This window comes from Mustela nivalis, assembly GCF_964662115.1.
Source record: "Mustela nivalis genome assembly, chromosome: 18".
In the NCBI taxonomy this organism is placed as follows: Eukaryota; Metazoa; Chordata; class Mammalia; order Carnivora; family Mustelidae; genus Mustela; species Mustela nivalis.
In genome coordinates this window covers 39,718,444-39,740,072 of record NC_139037.1, presented here as the reverse complement: position 1 = coordinate 39,740,072, position 21,629 = coordinate 39,718,444, and the positions used below count along the sequence as shown (strand labels likewise).

The 21,629-nt window shown below is 41.0% G+C and overlaps 1 protein-coding gene across 2 annotated transcripts in view; it reads right to left on the bottom strand.

The window, feature by feature from the left end:
* DPY19L3 (dpy-19 like C-mannosyltransferase 3) overlaps positions 1-21,629 on the bottom strand; it is a 69,980-nt gene that overhangs the window by 29,528 nt on the left and 18,823 nt on the right. The window contains exons 4-8 of one of the 2 annotated variants that reach the window (XM_082708602.1): positions 14,546-14,636; positions 11,090-11,211; positions 10,224-10,369; positions 7,986-8,109; positions 7,306-7,440 (exon numbers count right to left, since the gene is read on the bottom strand). In XM_082708602.1, coding sequence (XP_082564728.1) covers positions 7,306-7,440; positions 7,986-8,109; positions 10,224-10,369; positions 11,090-11,211; positions 14,546-14,636 — 618 coding nt within the window. The remainder of the gene's footprint in view (positions 1-7,305; positions 7,441-7,985; positions 8,110-10,223; positions 10,370-11,089; positions 11,212-14,545; positions 14,637-21,629) is intronic. The other variant, XM_082708603.1, reaches the window with a different exon arrangement.

The window sequence follows — 21,629 nt, the reverse complement described above, 5'->3', positions numbered from 1 at the left end:
TAAAATCAAAATCTAACACCATTACCTACAGAAATAATATTGATTTCATAGTGGTGTGTGATATTTCATGTAACATTTTACTTATTTCACATTACATTGTATCATTTTCTCACGTCAAGGACTATTCTGTGAAGACTTAATTTTAAATGGCTACGTAACATTCTACCAGATGCCATGATTTGTCTGCCAGTGGCTCATTTGTTTCCAGCTTCTTATTATTGTTGAAATTAATGTTACGAACATCTTTTTAAAAAAATTCTCAGATCATGGTATCTGGTTACACTCATCCACCCTTATCTGCCAGGGATGTGTTCCCAGAGCCCCAGTGGATGTCTGAAACCATGGAGAGTACTGAGCCCTGTACACAGCATACGTATCTATGACACAGTTTCATTTATAAATGAGGCACGGTAAGAGACTAACAACAATAACCAATAATAGAACAATTATAGCCATATACTGTACAAAGTTTATGTGAAGGTGGTCTCTCTCAAAATATCTCTTATACTGGACACCCTTCTTGTGATGATGGGACATGGTAAAAGAGCCAGGTGATGAGACGGAGGTGGGTGCGAGAGGCGTGGTGACAGTGTTGGGCTACTACCGACGGTCTGTCAGAAGGCGGATTATCTGCTGCTCACCGGGGTTGACTGCACAGAACTGGAGCCGCAGATGAGGTGAGGGTGGGGTGGGGACTACTGTCACTCCTTAACTCATTCCTTGTTGTACCCTAGCACCCACGACAACACCCACTAAAACAGTGTCACCTGATAAATATGGGAGGAACAAATGACAGATTCCTAGAAGTACAATTACTGGTTAGTGAAGACACTGCTTTTCTTTTTTAATACATTCATTGAGATATAATTCATATAGCACAAAATTTACCTATCTAAATTCATGATTTTAGTGTTAACAGAGTTGTGCAAATATCACCAGAATCTAATTTTAAGATATCTTCATCATCTCTGCAACATCCCGCCGGCTGATGGGCACTGGGCGGGTTCCACTTTCTGGCCACTATGAATCATGCTGCTACAAACATCCATGTACAAATTCTTACATGGCTATGTTTTCATTTTTCGTGGGTGTGTACGTGGCAGTGGAATTGCTGGATCACATGGTAACTCTATGTTTAACACGTGAGGAGATGCTAAATTGTTTTCCAAACTGGCTGCGCCATTCTGTAGTCCCACCAGCAATATATGAGAGCTCCAAAGTCTTCACCTCCTTGCCAACATTTGTTATCATCTGTCTTTGCCGTTGTTTTTAGAGTTTAGCCATCTGAGTTCGGGGTGGGGGGTGTGTGTGGGGGGGAGGTAATGGTATCTTATTTTGGTTTTGTGTTTCCCTAATGAGTAATGAGGCTGAGCATCTTTTCATGTGCTTGTTGGACATTTGCATTTGTTCTCTGGAGACATGCCTATCCAATCATCTGCCCATATTTTATTGTTGAGAGAGTTGTAAGAGTTCTTTATATATTCTGGAACTGCCTTATCAGATATAGGATTTGCAAATATTCTCTCCAATTTTGTGAGTTGTCTTTTCACATTGATGGTATATTTTGAAGCACAAAAGTTTTAAATTTTGATGAAGTCCAACTCATTTATTTTTAATTTAGTCATTTGTGCTTTTGGTTCTGGAACCTTATAAAAAGGATTGGTCTACTCCAAGGTCATGAAAAATTATTCCTGTCTTCTAAATGTTTTATAGTTAAAAAATTAATGTTTTATAGTTTTAGCTCTTACAACTAAATCTCTGATCTATTTTGAGTTAATTATTGTGTATGGTGAGAGAGAGGAGTCCAACTTCATTCTTTCACATGTAGATATCTAGTTATCCCAGCACCATTTGTTGAAAAGATTATTCTTTCTCCATAATTATCTTGGCACCCTTGCTGAAAATCAAATTGACTGTTTATTTCTGAAGCTTTATTTCTGGTCTCTCAATTTTATTCCATTGATTTGTGTCCATCCTTCTACTAGTATCACACTGTCTTGATTACTATAGCTTGGAAGTAAGTTCTGAAGTTGGAAAGTGTGAGTCTTCCAACTTTATTCCTCTTTTTCATGATTGTTTCAGCTATTCTGGGTCCCTTGAGTTTCCACGTGAATTTTAAGATCAGCTTGTCAAGTTCTGCAAAAAATTCACCTGGGATTCTGAGAGGAAGCGTGTTGAATCTGTACAATAATTTACCATAATTTGCCATCTTAAACAACAGTGAGTCTTCCAATCCATAAATATGCAATCTTTCCAATTTATGTGGGTCTTTAAAACTTTCAGTGTTTTGTAGTCTAGAGTGTAAACATAAGTACTTCTTTTGTTCAGTTTATTCCTAAGTGTTTGATTCTTTTTGATGTTTTTCCTTCTAGGAACTATTTTTTGCTCCCTTTCCTATTGGGTGTAAATATTTTTCTTACTGATTTGTAGGACCTCTTTAAGGATAACAAATCACTCATGAATACATCTTAAAAAGATAAAACAATTTTTTGTCTGCCTTTCTGAAGGATGGTCTTTCTTGGTGTTGCCCGTTCCTTTTATATCAAGTAGGCATAATTCTAGAGAAAAGAACAGTTAAGTCACAACAAGATCACATAGTTCTTATAAATCTAATGATATCCTAGGTTCGTAAGAAACATTGTTGGTAAACAGCCAGAATGTAAAATTGAGCAGTACTGTGTATTAGAAAGTCTAGATTATCAGTGGTAGATCTGATGTTTGACAGTAGCTCAGCTTCTTGATTCTGTAAGTTCCTATCTTTTGTGAAATCTGGGACGTCTTCAAATATTCCTTTGAAAAGTACTTTTTTTTAAATCATTTTTTAAAATTAATTTATTTTCAGAAAAACAGTATTCATTATTTTTTCACCACACCCAGTGCTCCATGCAATCCATGCCCTCCATAATACCCACCACCTGGTACCCCAACCTGCCACACACCCGCCACTTCAAACCCCTCAGAAAAGTACTTTTTCAAATACATTTTTCAGCCTCATGCTCTTTCTCTCCTTTAGGGATTCTGATTGTAAGAATATATTAGAGTTTTTGTTTAGTACCACAGGTCCCTGAGGCTCTGTCCCTCCCCGCCCCCCCACCCCCCGCCCAGCTATTTTCTCTTGTTCAAATGAGGTAATTTCTAACTTGTTCTAGCTTCCAGTTCACTGGCTCTTTTTTCTGGCCACTCCATTCTCCTGCTGAGCCCATCTACTGGGTTTTTAATTGTCATTATTAGAGATTTTCAGCTCTAAAATTTCCGTTTGCTCCTTATTTTTCTATTTTTCCTTTGTTTCAAGTGTGTCTGTAATTGCTCGATGAAAATTTGTTATGGCTGCTTTAAATACCTCTTCAGGTAATGCAAGTTCTGTGTGTGTTGGGTGTTGGCATCTGTTGACTGTCTCTTTTCACTCAAGAGAGATTTTGCTTGTTCTTAGTAAAAGAAGTAATCTTCAATTGCATTGTACTGTCATGGGACTCTGGATCTTTTAAAATCTCTGTGTCGGCAGGTCTCCTCTGAGCCCACACTAGTGCTATGCCAGTGGGGGAAGAAGGATGCTGCTTTCTTATTTCCAGATGGGGTTAGATGTCTAGGTTTTTCTCTTGGCCTCCATTGACTTTTGGGAGACAGGGGAGAAGGGGGTTCCATTGCCGGGACACAGGGAAAGTTCAGGCTCCCTACTAGGCTCTGGCTGAGAAGGGAAGGAACGCCTCATTAAACTGCACTTCCCATGGCCTTCACTGACACTGTGTGTGTGGGGGGGGGAGGGAGAGAGGGAGGCTTGTTACTTCTGAATGGTGGTTAAAAGCCCGGGTCCCCGTTGATCTCTTCTGACACCACCCTGTCCCGAAGGGGAGGGGATATCTCACGACCCCTGGATGAGGGCTGAAGGTTCTCCATGCGGCCTGCACTGATGCTTCTGGGAGAAGGCAGCCTTCGGACACAGCCCTGGCAGAAAGCGAGTGGCCTGCTGCAGCTGGTGAGGGTGGAAGTGTGGCTTCCCTGCCGGCCTTTTGCTGATGGACGTGGGAGTGAAGCTGCAGCTCTTTCTGTGCTGTTTGGCTGAAATACTGCAGTTATGACCAAACGTTTCCTTTCTTGCTAGAGAAACACTGCCTCCCTTTTCCCGATCCTTTTGGCTTTTCATGGGGCTTCTGCCTGACTTCATTGGTGTCTCCTGGTTGCTGACTTTTCCAGCACCTACTCTGGGATATTTGAGGCAGAAAGAAAATCCTAGGGCCTCGCTGCCGCATCCTTCCTGTAGCTGCCAGGGCTCTAAGCAGCCTATTTTCATTCCTTCCCCACCCCAAATCATCTTCTGTGCGTTTTATATACACTGTCCAGGGCTTTTAGTTGCACTAAGTGGGAGGAACAAGGACAAGTGCATTCCCTCCATCTGGTCTGGAACCAAATGGGGTACTCTAAAATTTCCTCTTATGTGTCTTGCTGTTTTCACAACAGGTTAATAAAACTTCATTAGCCTTCATATTCTTTAATGGAGCCAAAGTATATGACTTCTACCATCTACTATTCTCTCTATATTTAAATGGCCTAGACACATTCCTGAGTGAAACCTGAGCTTTTGATGGTAAGAGATTTTCCATTCTCCAGGAAAAGATGAAATGTACCAAAGAGGATACAGCTTCTTGTCAGCACATTGGACTCTGAATATGCATTACCTTTCTCTATACCAACTATTCTGACTTTCCCATCTGACGTGATCAGAGGTCAGTGATTCCAGCTTATGAAGAGAACAAAGGCCCCAAGAAGTTACATCACTTTAAAGACCTAGCTATTTTCATACTCAGTAGTGGCAGCTTGGTTGTACAACTCAGGATTCTTTCATTACTGTGCCACTCCTCCTCCAATTCTGATACCTACAGCTACTACCACTAACATCAACATAGTTTCAACTATGAAAGTTTAACGAAGTAAAGAACTAAATATGATGTAAATTACCTGTACTCTTCTTTAGGTTTGTGGTGTGTGTGCCAAAACAGTATCTTTTATTGTTTTCTATTTTAAAAGAAAACGGTAAAAGTAATCCATGAAAAAGTCAAAAGAGTTGAAGGACAACAGGAACTTAGAACATCAAGCTCATCAATCATGGTCAGGTGATTGCTAATATTTTGATGTCTATCTTCTCGGAAACCTTTCTCACTTTTTCTGTATGTGTTTTATTTTTATTTTTTTAAAAGATTGTATTTATTTATTTGAGAGGTAGAGAGAGAGCACAAGCAGGGAAGAAGCAGAGGGAGAAGGATAAACAGACTCCATGCTGAGGGCAGAGCCCAGTGCAAGGCATGATCCCACGACCCTGAGATCATGGCCTGAGCCGAAATCAAGAGTTGGCCACTTAACCGACAGAGCCACCCAAGTGCCTCATATGTATTTTATTTTAAAAAAGAGAGGGGGAAAATAATGGTCACATGATACTGTTATACTGCTGTACCATATTTACTTAACAATACTCCACTGCTACTGACTAAGGTTGTTTCCAGCCAGCTTTTTTTTATTACAGTAAATGAACTAAAAACTAAAATAAACCTGTTTGATTACTTCCTTAGGCTAAATTTCTAGAGATGAGAGTGTCAGTGAAAGGGAAAACACATTTCTAGGCTTTTCTGTGAAATTACACTGCAGAAAAACTTTATACAGTTGTTTTCAAAATGGCACAACATATTTATTTTTTTATGTGACAACATACAGAGTTCCTTTGAAAGTGCTTGCTAGAAAGGGGGGAAATGCGCTATTACATACAAAGAGAGAAAGGGAGACCAACTGGCTCAGGAGAGCAGGCCGTGGAGAAACGCAGCTTACACGTCACCATGACCAAAGTCCAAAGGGTTACAAAACAGGAAAAGCCAGTATGAACAGACTCCACTTCATTTGTGCATGAGGATTTCTGAGGCACCCAGAGCTCTGTTACCATTATTTAGTATTATATATATGACTGACTCTCACACACACACACACACACACACACACACACACACACACTCTTTCCTCTGCTCTATCTACTTGCTTTCCTCCCTGTATTTTACCGTCATATCCTCCCCCAACACACCATCCAAATTCTACTCTTCTCATTTGTGGCCCAGCTCAAGTCTCCCACCTTTGTGAAACCTTTCTAGCCTACAAAGAACCTTCTTTGACTTCTAGTGCTTCTTATTACTACAGATTAACCTCTCTAGACATATAGACCTTTAACTGTTAGCTGCCCAAATGTTTACTTCCCATCATAGCACACACACGACATCTCCTACAGGTGGCGAGTCTCTGTCATGCCTCTCCAGTCCCTGGGAAGAGGGACAAGGAATACTTGCTGTCAGTCTTTCCTGTTTCCTAATTCAGACTCAGCCAGTCTCTAAAGATTGCTGCATCTCTCTCTCTTTTTTTAATAAAGATTTTTATTTATTTATTTGACAGATAGAGATCACAAGTAGGCAGAGAGGCAGGCAGAGAGAGAGGCAGGGAAGAAGGCTCCCTGCTGAGCAGAGAGCCCGATGCGGGGCTCGATCCCAGGACCCTGGGATCATGACCTGAGCCAAAGGCAGAGGCTTTAACCCACTGAGTCACCCAGGCGCCCTTGCTGCATCAATTTTGACAAGGAATAAATGTATGCAACTCTTCAATATTACACTATCTTGCCCCCTTAGAATTAGAAATAATATTTTATGATATTGGGAAATACTTAAGTTACTGTTACTTTAGAATAGTAACGATGAAGAACTTTTAAAACATCCACAATACATTAAAAAACATTTCCTCACATGAGAAACACCTTGCCATAAAGTGACAGCAGCACACACGGGTGTCACACACTGTGAGACAAACAACAGCTTCCTTAAAATGGCACCGTCCCATGTGTGGCCTCTGGACAAGCAATAGGGATTCCCATCTCAAGCCTGATAGATGTTATTATGAAAATTTTATGAAGTACCAAAGAAAGGTGTTCTATACCCATTGATTTCCTTGAAGGACAAAGGCAGTACACAGTAAGACATTTTACAAGAGCTAGCTTGTATTTTAAAATTTAAGACAGCTCTGTAAAGGACAACTGATCTAAGACATTTCTGTTTAAGATAAACCCATCTTTTAATGTAGAATAAACAGAATAAAAGTTAAGATGGCCAAACTAGGCTGCACAGGTTACTCCACTTCAATTGACCCCAGTGTATGTACACTGTAACTCAGAAGCAGCTTCGACCTGACTGTTAAGCACGTGCACATTCTGAACCCCCTGCCCCACCGTGTGACGGAAACCGCTAAAGAGCGCTGCCTTGAACAAGAGAAAAGGGCGCGGCTTACCTTCATGGCTGGCAGCATGTCCAAGGAGTCCAGCGTGAACAGCACTAATGCCTGCATCAGCATCATAAATTGATTAAATTGCCATGTCAGACTAAAGAGAAAAGTTGATATGAAAATGGCAAGAAGTGTCAGCCTCTGTAAAAAGAAAACCTTCATGTAATTTCCATGTCTCTAGTCGTAAAGAGCCCTGCAGACAAGTTCCCTCAAGGGCAGCTAATATCTCTACAAACCAAACAGAGAGACTATGAACTGCTGCTCTGAAAACCCCTGCATTTGTTATTGAAGCTCTAACTATCCTAAGGTGACACCGGGCACATAAATATGCACGTAAGGTGTGTCTACTCTGCAGCACCTGGGAGCTGAGGATGCGCCAAGTCACATCTCCAGGGCCGTGGCTTAAGGATTCTGACAGTTCTGCAGAAATTGTGTGTGGCTTCACTGCAACTATTTGAGGACAGGTAATGTAGAGTACGTTTTTAACATCAAAATGAAAACATTTTCTTTGCAAAGTAGGAAAGAGCTCAGAAAAGGAAAACTTCATTTAACTCAAGTTTAAAAAACTGGTCATGGAGTAAGAATGACTCACATGCGACGGGACACCACGCACATCACATTCTCTGAAGCTTCTTCAACAAAACTGGAGAAATTAAAAAAATATATAAAGTACCATAAAAACTTACCTCAGAGAGAGGCTGTAAGTTTGGTCGCAGAAAATACGTGATTGCCGCTATCTGAATTGCAAAGAATGGCAGAGCCCAATTCTCCCTCAGCGGGATGGTAAACTCGACTCTTGTGGTATCTATTCTGCACAGAGAAAACACAAATGGCCACAGGAATAATTTTTACTGTAATTACCTAAAAAGATTTCCTAGAGTGAAAGACGTAGGGCATTAAACACTTACGATTCTGGTTGTTACTTCTCAGCTGTTATGATTTGTCCTTACCGTCAGCGTCCCTGTACCGTCAAGTGGCACTAAGAAAATTTAAGAACACCGTTCACAGGAACACAGCTAGCTAAGGGGTAGAACTGGGCTCCAAGCCATGGCAGGGTGACGCCAAAACCCAGAAATATACACTCATGCCTCACTGCTTTGAACTTTTATTTCCCTCGAAGTTCGTTAGTGCAAATTTGGCGGCGTGTCTCATTCTCCCTCTATTTCTTTGGTGTTTAAATCTGAATCTTAAATTTGTCAGTGGGAATAATTTGTAAAAGCTTCTTGTCCCTCTGGAATGTGAACCACCAGATGGTAAGTATAGCTAAGTTTCCACCTTTGTACACCCAGAACCAAGAAGCATCCCTGCACGGACTAGGCATACAGCAAATGTCTTCTCTCTCCTCCTGATAGAACAACAAATTTGACTTTCAATTACCCTTAGCAAGAATACTACGTTAAAATGTTAAGAGGTAGCATAACAGTGTTTTCAAGCTGTGTTTGAATTCTGATGGAGAATAATCTGGAGCGTGTGTGTGTGTGTATAACGTATGTGTGTGTATAACGTATGTGTGTGTATGTATATATGTGTATATACACGTATATATATACATGTGTATATACATACACATATACACATACACAACTTAACCTATTAAGCTTTAATTTCCTCATCTCTCTGGAGCACCTGGGTGGCTCAGTGGGTTAAGCTCAGGTCATGATCTCTGGGTCCTGGGATGGAGCCCCTCAGCGGGATCCCTGCTCAGCGAGGAGTCTGTTTCTCCCTTTCCCCTTGCCCCTCCCTGCTGTTTACATTTGCTTTCTCTCAAATAAATAAATAAAATCTTGTATTAAAAAAAATTTATCATCTCTAAAATGATCATAGTATCTGTCCTGTAGGATGGTTAAAAGAATATAGATAAAGCATTTTGTAAAGTGGTTAACATAAAATAAGCACTCAATAAGGTTATAAAAAGAAGTAATTTGCTTAGGATTATAAAATAAAATCAATATTAGAACTTGGTGCTGAAGTTTGAAGACTCCTACTGAATACTGGTGTTGCTACTGCAGGTCAAGCAATAACTTGTGTATCTTGACTATGTTTTTTTTAAAAAATGCTACTTCGGGTGTCTGGGTGGTTCAGTTGGTTAAACATCTGCCTTTGGCTCAGGTCACAATCCCAGGGTTCTGGGTTCAAGCCCTGTGTTGAGCTCTTTGTTCAGTGGGCAGCCTGTTTCTCCTCCCTCTGCCCTTCCCCCTCTTGTGCTCTCTCTCTCTCTCAAATAAATCAATAAAATCTTTTTAAAAAATGCTTTCATGGGGCGCCTGGGTGGCTCAGTGGGTTGAGGCCTCTACCTCTGGCTCAGGTCGTGGTCTCAGGGTCCTGGGATCAAGCCCGGAGTCAGGTTCTCTGCTGGGCAGGGAGCCTGCTTCCCCCTTCTCTCTCTCTGCCTGCCTCTCTGCCTTCTTGTGATCTCTATCTGTCAAATAAATAAATTTTTTAAAAATCTTAAAAAAAAAACAAAAATAAAAAATGCTTTCATGCTCTGGTATCTAGAATAACAGATATTAACTAAATAATATAAGAACTTGCTTACATTTGTACAGTGCTTAATGCTTTGCTAGTTATAAGCCACTAAAACCCTATCAAGATTGATAGTAAAGATACTATTAAACGTCTTTAAGAGAGGAGGTAGGTGGCCAGAGAAATAATGATCACACATCCAACTGGTAATAGAACTAGACTTATCACGATGATTCTCTTGACCTGTCATTTAATGTTCTCTTCCTCAGCTGGAAATATATATCTAAGTAGGACTTTCTACCTTGCTAGATAAGACAAGTAAACACCACTAGGGAAACCAAAGAGAAAATACTCCCATACAAACCAGTGTGGCTGAGTAACTTCCTCTGACCTGGAAATCAAGTACCTTTTGTTTTCACTTCCATCTTAGGAAGGGAGAAGGGATACTGATTGCAACTTACCTATTGGTGACGTACCAGAATGCTGCTAGAAGCCCCGACAGCCACGTCCCACTAAGGAGCCAGCTGGTTGTGTACAGGGCCGTGACATAGATTGCCTGCAGTCCAAACAAGGTGTAAATATAAAAATAAACTGGCTCTAAATATTTCTGGAAAAAGGAACAATAAAAAATATTTGTTATGGAACCCTCATTAGATTTTCATTGTCACTTAAAAAATATGACAGCTGGCTGGCTCAGTCACTAAGAAGGTGTGACTCTTAACCCAGGGTCGAGAGTTAAAGCCCCACCTTGGATGTGGGGCCTACTTACCCAAACAAACAAACAAACAAACAAAACAAAACCAAAAATTATGAGAGTGGAAATTTAATATTCAGCAACTGGATATTAATTACAAGCACTAAGCCTACATCAGTCCTTTCTGGGCAAAAGTGTGCTGGCGGCCTTTCTTCTCACTAGCAGAGTGGGAGAGGGAAGGAAGGCCTGGAGGACTCTGGCTTCATTCTTTAGACAAGCTACACATCTAACTGTGTCCACATGAAGTGGTCACTGTGATTGGCTAATTTCCAATTTTTTAATTTAAAGATAAGGGACAAGTGATTACATGCTTCTCAATGAAAATATATATCAGCTTCTAGACTGCATGCATGATTATTAGCCAGCGTGCATCTATATGTAAAAAAAAAAATCTTATAAAAACATATATGAAGAGCAAAGTTCATACCATATCTGGAGAAAATTAGGATTTTTGTTGCTTTCCTACCATGCCAGTGGAAAATCAGAATAACATATGTGAAAGTCGCAACTTAAAACAGCAGATTTTGACTTTTGTGTGGTATCAACAATTCAATGTCACAGAACACAACATACCTGTATTGGTAGGACTCTATATAAAATACTGAGAAAAACTTCTTGGTAAATATTCATTCGTTGAAGAAGGTTAATTGTCCTCATAGACTCAGTTTTGTTATCATATATTAAGCCATGAAAACCTAAGGTTGGTATTTGAAAGATCAGGAAAAAAGAATTACAATCATAAATTATAAATTACTCAAGACTTTTCCTAGATTCTTTAGTGTGTGTGTGTGCCAGAGAATGTGCTAGGTGTTGGGGATGTGATAGCAAACAAAAACCACCCTCCCACCCTCAAGCAGCTTGCTGTATATTAGAGGGACATTCACATGTTTACATGAATACAGGTAAACTATAACTTGTGTGAGGACAATAACAGCAAAAAAACCCCATACGTTCTTTTACAGAAATTTAGGCCAGGAGGATTTTATACCCTCACTCTGCCCTTCCTGCCATGAGACCTGTAGTACTTCTTTGGGGACTATAAGCAGCCTATGGGTTTGGCCATTGACTTGCTCTGACCAATGCCATGTGAGAGGATGTGACATCTTTTCAGAAAAGATGACACGTGTCTCCACCAGCAATGTGGCTATTTACCTTTGTCATGACAACAGCAGGTTCCAAATAGGGGCGGGATAATAAAAGTAAGAAATAAACCTGTTGTTATAGAGTTTCGTGGCTACGCTGAGGTTATTTGCTGCTGTAACCAAGCTAATTGATTCACAGAATGTTCGAAGAGATGGTTCACAGAAGAGAACATGCATACAGTCCCAATACTTATGAAAAGATGCTCAACCTTGCGCCTACAGAAAGTGCAAATTAGAACTATGCTGAGATACCATTTCTCACCTACCAGCTTGGAAGAAAATTAAGAAGTCTGACAACATCCTCTATTTTATAGTCCTTATGGAATTAACAGATTCAGGTAATGCTCACCGATGGTGCTAACCCATTAGGTGCAAGGCTAACTGAGAACTTATTAACAGACCAGTCTCGACCCTACAAGAGATCGTACCCGTCAAGTGCCCCCACCTCTGTCGGACAAATGAATTGCGTTTTCAACAAAAAAATTACAAGAAAAGAAGATAGAAGAAAATCTATAGATTAAAAGAAACAGAGAGAGGGCTTTGGCTGGCTCAGTCAGTACAGCAAGCAACTCTTGATCTTGGAGTTGGGAGTTCGAGCCCCATGTGGGTGTAGAAATTACTTAAAAATAAAATCTAAAAAAAAAAGAGAGAGAGACAGAGCAAATGATTGCAATGCTTGGACTTTATCTGAATCTCAAAAACTATATTAAAACTCTGGAAGACAATCATAAAAATGAGGAACACTGACTAGATATTTGACAGTAAGAGATCTCCTAATTGTGCTTTAAATGTGATAATAGCAATGTGGTTATATTTAGAAAAGGGGTTGCCATCCTTTACATAAATGGTATGTCTACAAATGCAGAAATATGCTGTCTTGGGAGTTTCTCCAAAATCATTCGGTTTGAAAACGGGGTATAGAGAGGGGACAGGATAGGTTATAAGTTGGTAAACTGTGGAAGCTGGTGAGAGACATATGAAAATGTCCAGAGAATTCTCTACCCTTTTATATGTCTGAAATTTTCTAGAAGGAAGATCTTAACAAACAACTTAGAGGAAATGAAACAGATGAAGCACTGAGATAATAATGGTGATAATTCGAAAGAAAATACCCGAATGAGATTTCTCATCTTTAAGAGCAGTGTTTCTCAACTTTAACACTACTTGTATTTTGACATTTGAGGCTTGATAATTCCTTGTTGCTGAGACATTGTAGGATGGTTAGCAACATCCCTCCCCATTCCAGTAGCACAATCGTCCCCAACCCACCCCAGCTGGGATGACCCACAACGCATCTCGATGTTTCGGGTGTCCCCGAGAGAGACAACTGTTCCTCAGTAAGACCCACTGCTTTAGAGGATGCTAAAGAAGCAAATCACAATTTTGAGAACTCACGGACTCACTGTTCTCAGTAGTTATGTTCCATAAAGTTGCAGTGAACACTGAATTAGCAGGGTTATGTTCTTATGAGCCTCTGGTCATGCATTTTCATCAACTGATCAACACATGGCCTTGATTTATGTGTTTCTGTTTAAAGACACCTTCTTCAATATATATGAGCGATTCATTAACACTGAACACATGCCAATAACACTAATGCATGCCTGAACAGAGCTTATCTAACATGCATGTTTTCTCTGTATGCCCTCTTCACGGCCTGCTGCTGTACTTGGGAACTCCAGACAGCACGTTAGCACTATGCCAGGGGCCATTTCAAACCACAGAATCACCAAAAAAACCCCAGAAAAATGCAAAAAGCATGGCCCTAAGTAGACTGTGAAAAGGACACTGCAGAAGGAGAGCTGAAAGGAGACAGCAGTCATCACCTCATTCCACCTCGGCTGGGAACATGCAAGCCAGGTGACTAAGTGTTCTCGCTGCTCTGCACATGCCCGTGAATGCCTGCCAGAGCCCCATAAGTGCGGATTCTGGGGTTACAAAGAGGTTCGAGTAAGTGAATTTGCAAATATGGACTCCATGAATAACAAGGATCAACTGCATAGGGAAAGAAAATCAACACCTAACCTGCCTTTGTTGTATAAACTGGACCTCAGGGTCATCAAACAGTTGATGAGAAAAAGGCTTCTTAAATAACAGAGTTCCAGCTAACAAACACAAGGGGAATGCAGAAGGTCACATTTGTAACTACTGAAATGACAGATATAGGCAATAAGCATCAATGGCTGCTAAAACCATTAAGTGAAAGGCTGATGGGTAATAACCTTATTATGGGGGAACCTGGCTATCTACACAGGAACCAACTGACTGATACTTCGGGCGCAAAAAGAAAGACAACCAACATTTCATACATCACCCATGAAGGATTCTTGCCAAAAATGTATCCAAATCCAAGCAAAGCCCAGCAAAGGACACGGTGAGTAGGAGAGTTCCCTTCTGGGGCTTCAATGAGTAATAGTGGCTGAGCTGTAAACCACTCACCAACAGCGAAAATGTAGAAAAATGGTAATTGCAAAATAAAGGACCGAATGGGGACACCAGGGACAAGAAGGACCCCTGTACTTCTTGTCTTCTCACCAAAATGCCTCCTGTTTTTAGACAATACTCCTTTCACTTGCAAAGACCTCTTCCAAAACGACTATGGGAAAAAAAAAACCCAGGAGCAAAACCAAGAAATTGCAAACAGATGAGTTTTGGGACGGAGTAGAGCTGAGCAGAGGAGAGTTATGTTAGGTATTACAGAACTCCTTCCAGAGCCAAACACTGGTTACTTGAGCAGGGAAAAAGTACACGAGTTTAAGTTTAAAAAAAAAAAAAAAGCACACAAGTTCTAGAAAGCATTTATAAAATGCTTTAGTGCACAAGTAGGTTTGGCTGAAATACTGCAAAGGAAGGAGGAGATCCCCGTAAAGCTATTAGTTGTAATTACCTTGCATGAGGGTTGGAGCCTGTAGCATTTGCTTGTAGTAGGAGTAATACAGCCCACATTCTGTTCTGAATGAGATTTCTCGCTCCACTTCCTGAAATAAAGTTAGGTCTACTGGGTTTACATGACCTAGTTTTTTGTTTTTTGTTTAAATATCTATTGTTATGGCAGAAACAGGATCCAAAACTACAACTTAAAAGGAAAAAAAATACACCTTTCAAAATATAGTCTTAAGAAATCTTGGCAAACCAAAACAATAGAAGACTGGTAAATGTTGAAGCTGGGTGGGAGTTACAGGAGTTTATTATATGAGTCTTTCTACTTTTGTGAATGTTTAAAACTTTCCATTAACAAACCATTTTACAAAATAGAGATAACTAGTTCCATTTACACTGACGTGTCACAGTTACCATTTTTCTTTTATTTCACACAAATTAAAACTTAAAAAACAAACGACCAATCTTATGGAATACTAGGGAGAATCAAAATAGGCACAGTATAAAAAAACCTCCCAAATGAAAAGAACTATAATTTCATTAGACACCTACCTAAAAGCTAACAATATTATATAATATTAATAACTTCCTATTTATTCTCAGAATATAAGCCTGAATAAAAAGGGGCAGACCTTTTACATGTGAATTTTAGTTTGCCAAGTGTCACCCTGGTGGGAAGATGCTCATGTAGGCAAATAGATACAATAGTAAACTGCTTTTAAATGAGTATTCAATTTTAGAAGAACTGAAAATTGAAAGTGACAGCTATTAGTCAATTTGGTTGTAAGATGCTTTTATAAAATGTGAAATTTAAATCATTAACAAACTCTGGAGGCAACTGGTGGTGAGGATGGGATGGGGAAGACATTCTGGAAAAATCATATTAATATTCTTAGATACTGTATTTCACATACTTACATATATATCTAGATCTCTCTCTCTCCACCATAATAGTATAAACGAAAGAAAATGGTAATTTGTCATTACAGACCCTTTTACACCAGTGTCTAAGAAGTCAGGTCCTAGAATCTGGCACACATGGTCTAAAGCGTATTTCCATCTCTGTTTTTCCTACCATAGCAGATCCCGATTCCACAAACCCAACCTTAACAGTGGAGGATGCTAAACATGAAACATGGCGTGTTCTAACGAATCAGCTTCTTTGAACACACCTTTGGTTTTCTTCCCCTACCTCCGACGACTTTTCAACTGTAATAAACATTTCATGAAAAGAACCACTCATGCTACTTATCTTTAGGCCTGAAATTATTTCATGTATCTCTTCTACCCTTTAAATATTTCTCCTGTTGTCTGAAAAACTATTATAAATTGATTCATGAATAAAGCATTGAAGAAGTACTCAGTTACCTGAGTACATCCAATTACTGACCTTGAGAAACAAACTTATGTTTTACCCTTGTTCACTCTTTTTTAAAAAACTGGGAGGGAGGGGCAGAGTAGCAAATCTTATATAATGAGCTTCCTTCCACAGAAAACAGGTTCATCTCGGGGAAAGCAAACATGGAAAAAAGGCCCAGTCAGATTCTGAAATTTACTTTCATTAGCACACTTGCTCTATAAAAAGGACAATATACAATGATGGCGCTCTCTTAGCTTTTGCCTATGCTACTGATTTGTATCTCTTTCACAGCAGTAAAGGCAATTCTTAGCAGTCATATCAACATTCATCTTTAATTTTTGAGAAAAACTGTTCTATTGCTTTTCTTAACAGAAAACTAGACTGGTATCACTTGTTTCTATAATATTCACACTCCTACTTGGTCAAGGAGCCACCGAGGCTGTGAATTAATGTTAACTGAGCAAATGTTAGCTTTTGTTCATGCAAGTAAGGGAAAAACAAAAAACAAAAAACCATTAAGTCTAATTACATTCCTTTTCTTCTCCCCAGCTGCTTCATGTGTTCAGAGTACGGCTGTCTTCAATGGAATATTCTAATGTCAAACCTATATCCCCAAATCAAACTGGAGAGGCAGATCAATCATTTACATGAAGGGGGCTTCATAGCCAACACAGTTCTAAGGATAAAAGAAGACTGACCTTATAAAGATGGGGCGGAAAAAAAGAAAAAACCCCACTGCTCACAGTACAAAGGTAGAAAGCTTTTGTGCTCCACCCCTCTCTTTATATATACCCAGAATGTATAAAGAACTGAGGGGGTCCTAATTAGTAAAAAAGCATTCAAACATGATTAATTGGTAATCTTGGCACCAGCTGTATGGAACCAAATGCTAGACTTTATTAGACAGACACTTGCAAGTTTTACATCTGCTTCATGCTAAGAGAACATCTGCTTTACTCATTCAAACACTTTTCCAGTTTTACAGCAATTTATACTTTGCCTGCCGGATTGTGCTAGTGAAAATGTACACCAAGAGAAGCTACCCTCTGAAGAATGCAAAATGAACAAATACTTCATATTTTAATTTGCATCGGTTCCACAGGGAAAGCAATGTCGGGAGAATGAAAGGATCTTTTCTGAAGACAATGACAGAAAGAAATAGAAAGATGAAAGCACTGTATTTTTAAGGAACCGTATAGCTAACACCATTTAAGTAGTAGTTTATATTGTAATTTAACAAAAGTACTCAAAGGAAAAGCATTAAAAAATGTTCATACTTAATCTGAATCCCCTAGAAATACTCGAAATGTAACAACCCCTTTTAGACAAATGACACCAAATCTGCCAAAGGAAACCTCTCGTTAGTTTTTTAAAAATCTCGTGAAAGTAACTTTTGTTTACAGAAACTGCACCCAAAATGACGAGGCCGCTGGTAGTGGGGAAGCCAGGGAAAGATGAACTTCATACATGTCATCTGTTTCAGAATTAGATAACAAATCATCTCACCAAGAAATAGTAGCTCACGATAAAGACAGCTGTTCTTGAAGTTTTGCACTGGGAATCATGCCCTTAGCAAATATATTTATGGCACATACATGGTTGATGGTCTGGTTCGATTCCTGTCCATCTGTTGGAATGGAACAATTCCTGCCCTGGAATTGATGAATGCCTTGATGTGTGATAGTTGCCAAGCAGGGTGTGGGAGGTTAGATGGCTGCTGTGTGGACCGGCACCCGCGGGGCTCGCACAGAAGCCACCTCCAAGTCCTCGGGAGCACCTGAAGTCACCGCTTCGCGGACTTGCCCTGTTTAGTCTAAAGAGCCCTTGCTGAGCAGGTGCGTTCATTCAGTGGGAAGAGAAGCAAATTCTGTAGTATCAAGCCAATATGACAGTAAGAGTGGAAAATACCAGTCTAAGAAAGGATTGTACAAACTTGGTAAAAATTGAGTGACAGGAGTGCTTTTTTAGCCGAATGAGAATGATCTTTCCTTATCACTCAACATTTATTTGCTGGGGGAAACCAAGGTATAAAACCTCAGTCCTTGATCCCGAGAGGTTTATGTCTCCATGAGGAAAGAATAATGCATATTTTAAAAAGGAAAATGACAGCTCAAGGAAAAGTATCAATTAGAGAGAAGGAAGAGCCTTTTGCCTGAACTATTAACCCAGCCCCCATCACATTCTGTGTTTCTCATCAGTCTCTTTTTTGCTCTATCTTCCTCATTCATTCATTCATTCATTCAACAGCTACTGACCAACAAGTGACAAGCATTCACCTGCTGAGAAATTCAGCTGGGAACAAAAGGGGACACAAATATCTGTCTTCACAGGATTTTTAATCTAGAGCAGAGGGAAGCATTTCCTTGCTTAGTAAACAAGTCCAGTATAAGAAGTAAAGCAGAGAAGGGGGTGGCTAGGGCGGGGCGGTGCTGTGGTCCTGCAGATGCATGAGGAAGGCCGCACCCGTGAAGGGACAATTGCAGAGATGAGGTGAGGCGGTGAGCCATGTGCAGAAGACCCTGCCAACCAGGCAGGACAGCCAAATACACCTTGAAGAAGGCAGTGTGGTCTGAGTGAGAGGGAGGAAGGAAGGTCAGGGGCGGCAGTGCAGAGCGGTCTGAGAGGTGACGTGGGGTCAAACACCCGGTCCTGGCAGGTGACAAGGACTCTAAGCTTGCACTCTGAGCTAGGTGTGTGTGAGGGGAGCTGGGAGGGGGGAGGTCAGGAGGGGAGTGTCAGACATGCTGAGCTGGACTGCGAAGGATTCTGAGTAGGGAGGGAGCTGCTGTAATAAATCCAGGTGGGGATAAAGGTTGTGGGAGGTGATTACATTCTAGATAGATACTGTCAAAGGAAACCTGATAGGACTTCCTGAGGCTGTAAGGTGGGACTTGAGAACCAGGACTGTGCGAGGGCAGAAGCCCAAGCTCCTGAGGGAGGAAGCTGCAAATTACAGAGATGGAGATACCAGGAGAAACACGTGAGGGCAGGGACGGTCAGGTGGCTGATGTTGCACCTGTTGAGTCTGAAACGCCCCCCGGACATCCAAACTCAGGTGGCCAAGTCAGAAGCTGTACATGCAAGTCTGGAGTTGAGGAGAGAGGTCTGAGCAGGGACAGACGTTTGGGAGCCATCAGCACAGAGATGTATGTAAAGCTATGGATAAGACTGTTCTTAGAAATGAGAGCGGACGGAAAAACAGAGCCAAGTCCTGGGTTCCCTGCCAACAAGAAGTCAGAAGGCTGAGGAGGAGCCTGTCAAGGAGCCAAACGATCAGCTGGAGAGGTAGGAGGAGATCCGGGAGAACCCGTGTCCCAGAGCCAGGAAAACTGCTGAAAGCCCAAGGAAAACGAGGACTGAGACAGGATCACTAAACCGAACAGCCTGGAGGGCCACAGTGGCTTGAACCAGAATCTTTCAAGAGCAGGGCCAAGGCCGAAGCCTGACTGGAGTGGGTTCAAGAGAGACAGTGGGAGGAGAGGAACAGAGACCACGGGCTCACAGACTTGTGGGGGAGGCTGGGTGTGAAGATGAGCAGGAACGGTGGGGCAGCAGCTGGAAGAGAAAGTGGGGCTCCAACAGCCTCCCTCACTCCCCGCATGGGAGAAGGCAGGAGAGACCTGACAGCTGGAGTGAGGGAATCCAGGAGAGGCGAGGGAGAGGGCCTCACACCTGTGTGGGGACAAGTCCGCATCCAGGGACGACATCCGGGCAGAGGCGGGGTGGAAGCATGTGGAAGGTCTTTTCAGCTCGCCTCTCCTTTCTCAGCTGGGAACATGCTACCTCCGAACATGCAGGCCGGCATACTGGGTGTTTGCGGCTGAAGGACTCCCTGACCTCCCCCTTGTCTCTTGTGAAAGCGGTACCCCTTGTCCCTGGAGGAAAGAACATCCTTATCTCCAGAGATGGAGGGACATGGCAGGCGTCTGAACCAACAGGCCTTCCTATAAGTTCGCCTTGGTTCACTACCCCTATCTCAGACCTTTTGGTCCTATTATATCTTTTCCATGACTTCCTACTCTTAGTCAAATCGAGCATAAAAATGCTCAGGTTTAACCCTTTCTTCAGGTCTTCATTTCCTTATGAAGGTGCTAGCGTCACGTAGAACTTGTATTAAGTGAATCTGGCTGCTCTTCTCTTGTTAGTCTGTCTTTTGTCAGTTCATTGAACAGGACCCCAGCCAGAGTACCTAGGAGGGCAGGGGGCCCCCCTCGACAGTGAAACAGGAAGCAATGCAACAGCTGACAGTCAAGTACTGGGGGAGAAAGGAGGGAAGAAAAAGTTCATCATCCCAGGAGAGCTTGGGGGTGGGGAGTACATGGACAAAGGAAGTGGAAGAGGACCGCCAGGGAACTTTTAAAAAAGGCACATTTGAGGTTTTCCTTCCTTATTGATTTCAATTTGAGAAATTTAAAAAATATTTTGGTATCTCTATATTTAATTTCGGATTCAGTCCCAGCTACTTACTGAGTTTTCCTACTGCTCGTAGTAATTTTTCAGATTGGGGCGCCTGCGTGGCTCAGTGGGTTAAAGCCTCTGCCTTCGGCTCTCCTCATGATCCCAGGGTCCTGGGATCGAGCCCCGCATCGGGCTCTCTGCTCGGCAGGGAGCCTGCCCCCCCAACCTCTCTGCCTGCTTCTCTGCCTACTTGTGATCTCTGTCTGTCAAATAAATAAATAAAATCTTTAAAAATTTTTTTTCAAGATTATTCTCTTGTGGTTTCCAGGTATATAATGACACAATCTGCAAATAATGTCACCTTCTTCCCACCTGTTGGTATTTTTTATTTCTCATGTTTCTGTTGCTGGCCCCTCCAAAGAAATGTTAAACAGTATGAACAGATCGCTTTGGCTTGGAATATGCTTCAATGTCATGATGCCACCAGACACACGTGCTGACTTAATTAAAATGAAAAATTTCGTTTCTCAGTTCCTCAACACACTTGGCTAATGGCTAGAGTATTGATTCAGCACGAAGAACTTTTCATTATTATATGAAATATATATCTACTAGATAGCACTGTTCTAGTGTTTCCCTAATGGGTAAGGTCTTAGCATTTGGTCTGAGATGTACGCATGCTATATTAAAAAAAAAATGCATCTATTTTCTTAAGTTTTACTGAGCTAGAATTCAAATACTATATACTTCACCCATTTACAGTATACAATTCAATGGCTTTGACTGTATTCACAAAGTTATACATGCATCCCTAGCATCAATTTTAGACTATTTCACTGCCCCTAAAAAGAAACACCAAATCCCTGGCTGTCACTCTGCAAATCCCTCACGCCTTCCTAATCTAATTTCTGTCTCTTTAGATTGGTTATCCTGGACATTTCGTTTTAATGAAATGATACAATACGTGCCTTGTGCCTGATTTCTTTCATTTAGCATGTTTTCAAGGCTCCTCTACTGTATTATTAATTCACTAAAAAATTGCCAAACAATATTCCATTCCATGAATATGCCACATTTTACTTATCCATTCATGCATTAGTGGACATTAGATTTGTGTCCTCTTTTTGGCTATTATGAAAAATGCTGCCATGAATATTCATGTACCAGTTTTTGTGGGGACATATTTTCATTTTTCTTGGGTATTTTCTTTGGAGTGGAATTGCTAAGATCGTACAATAACTACGTTTCACTGTCTGAGGGCCTGCCAGACCCTTTACGAAAGCGTTTGCACCGTTATACATTCCCCCCAGCATTGTAGAAGGGTTCCAATTTC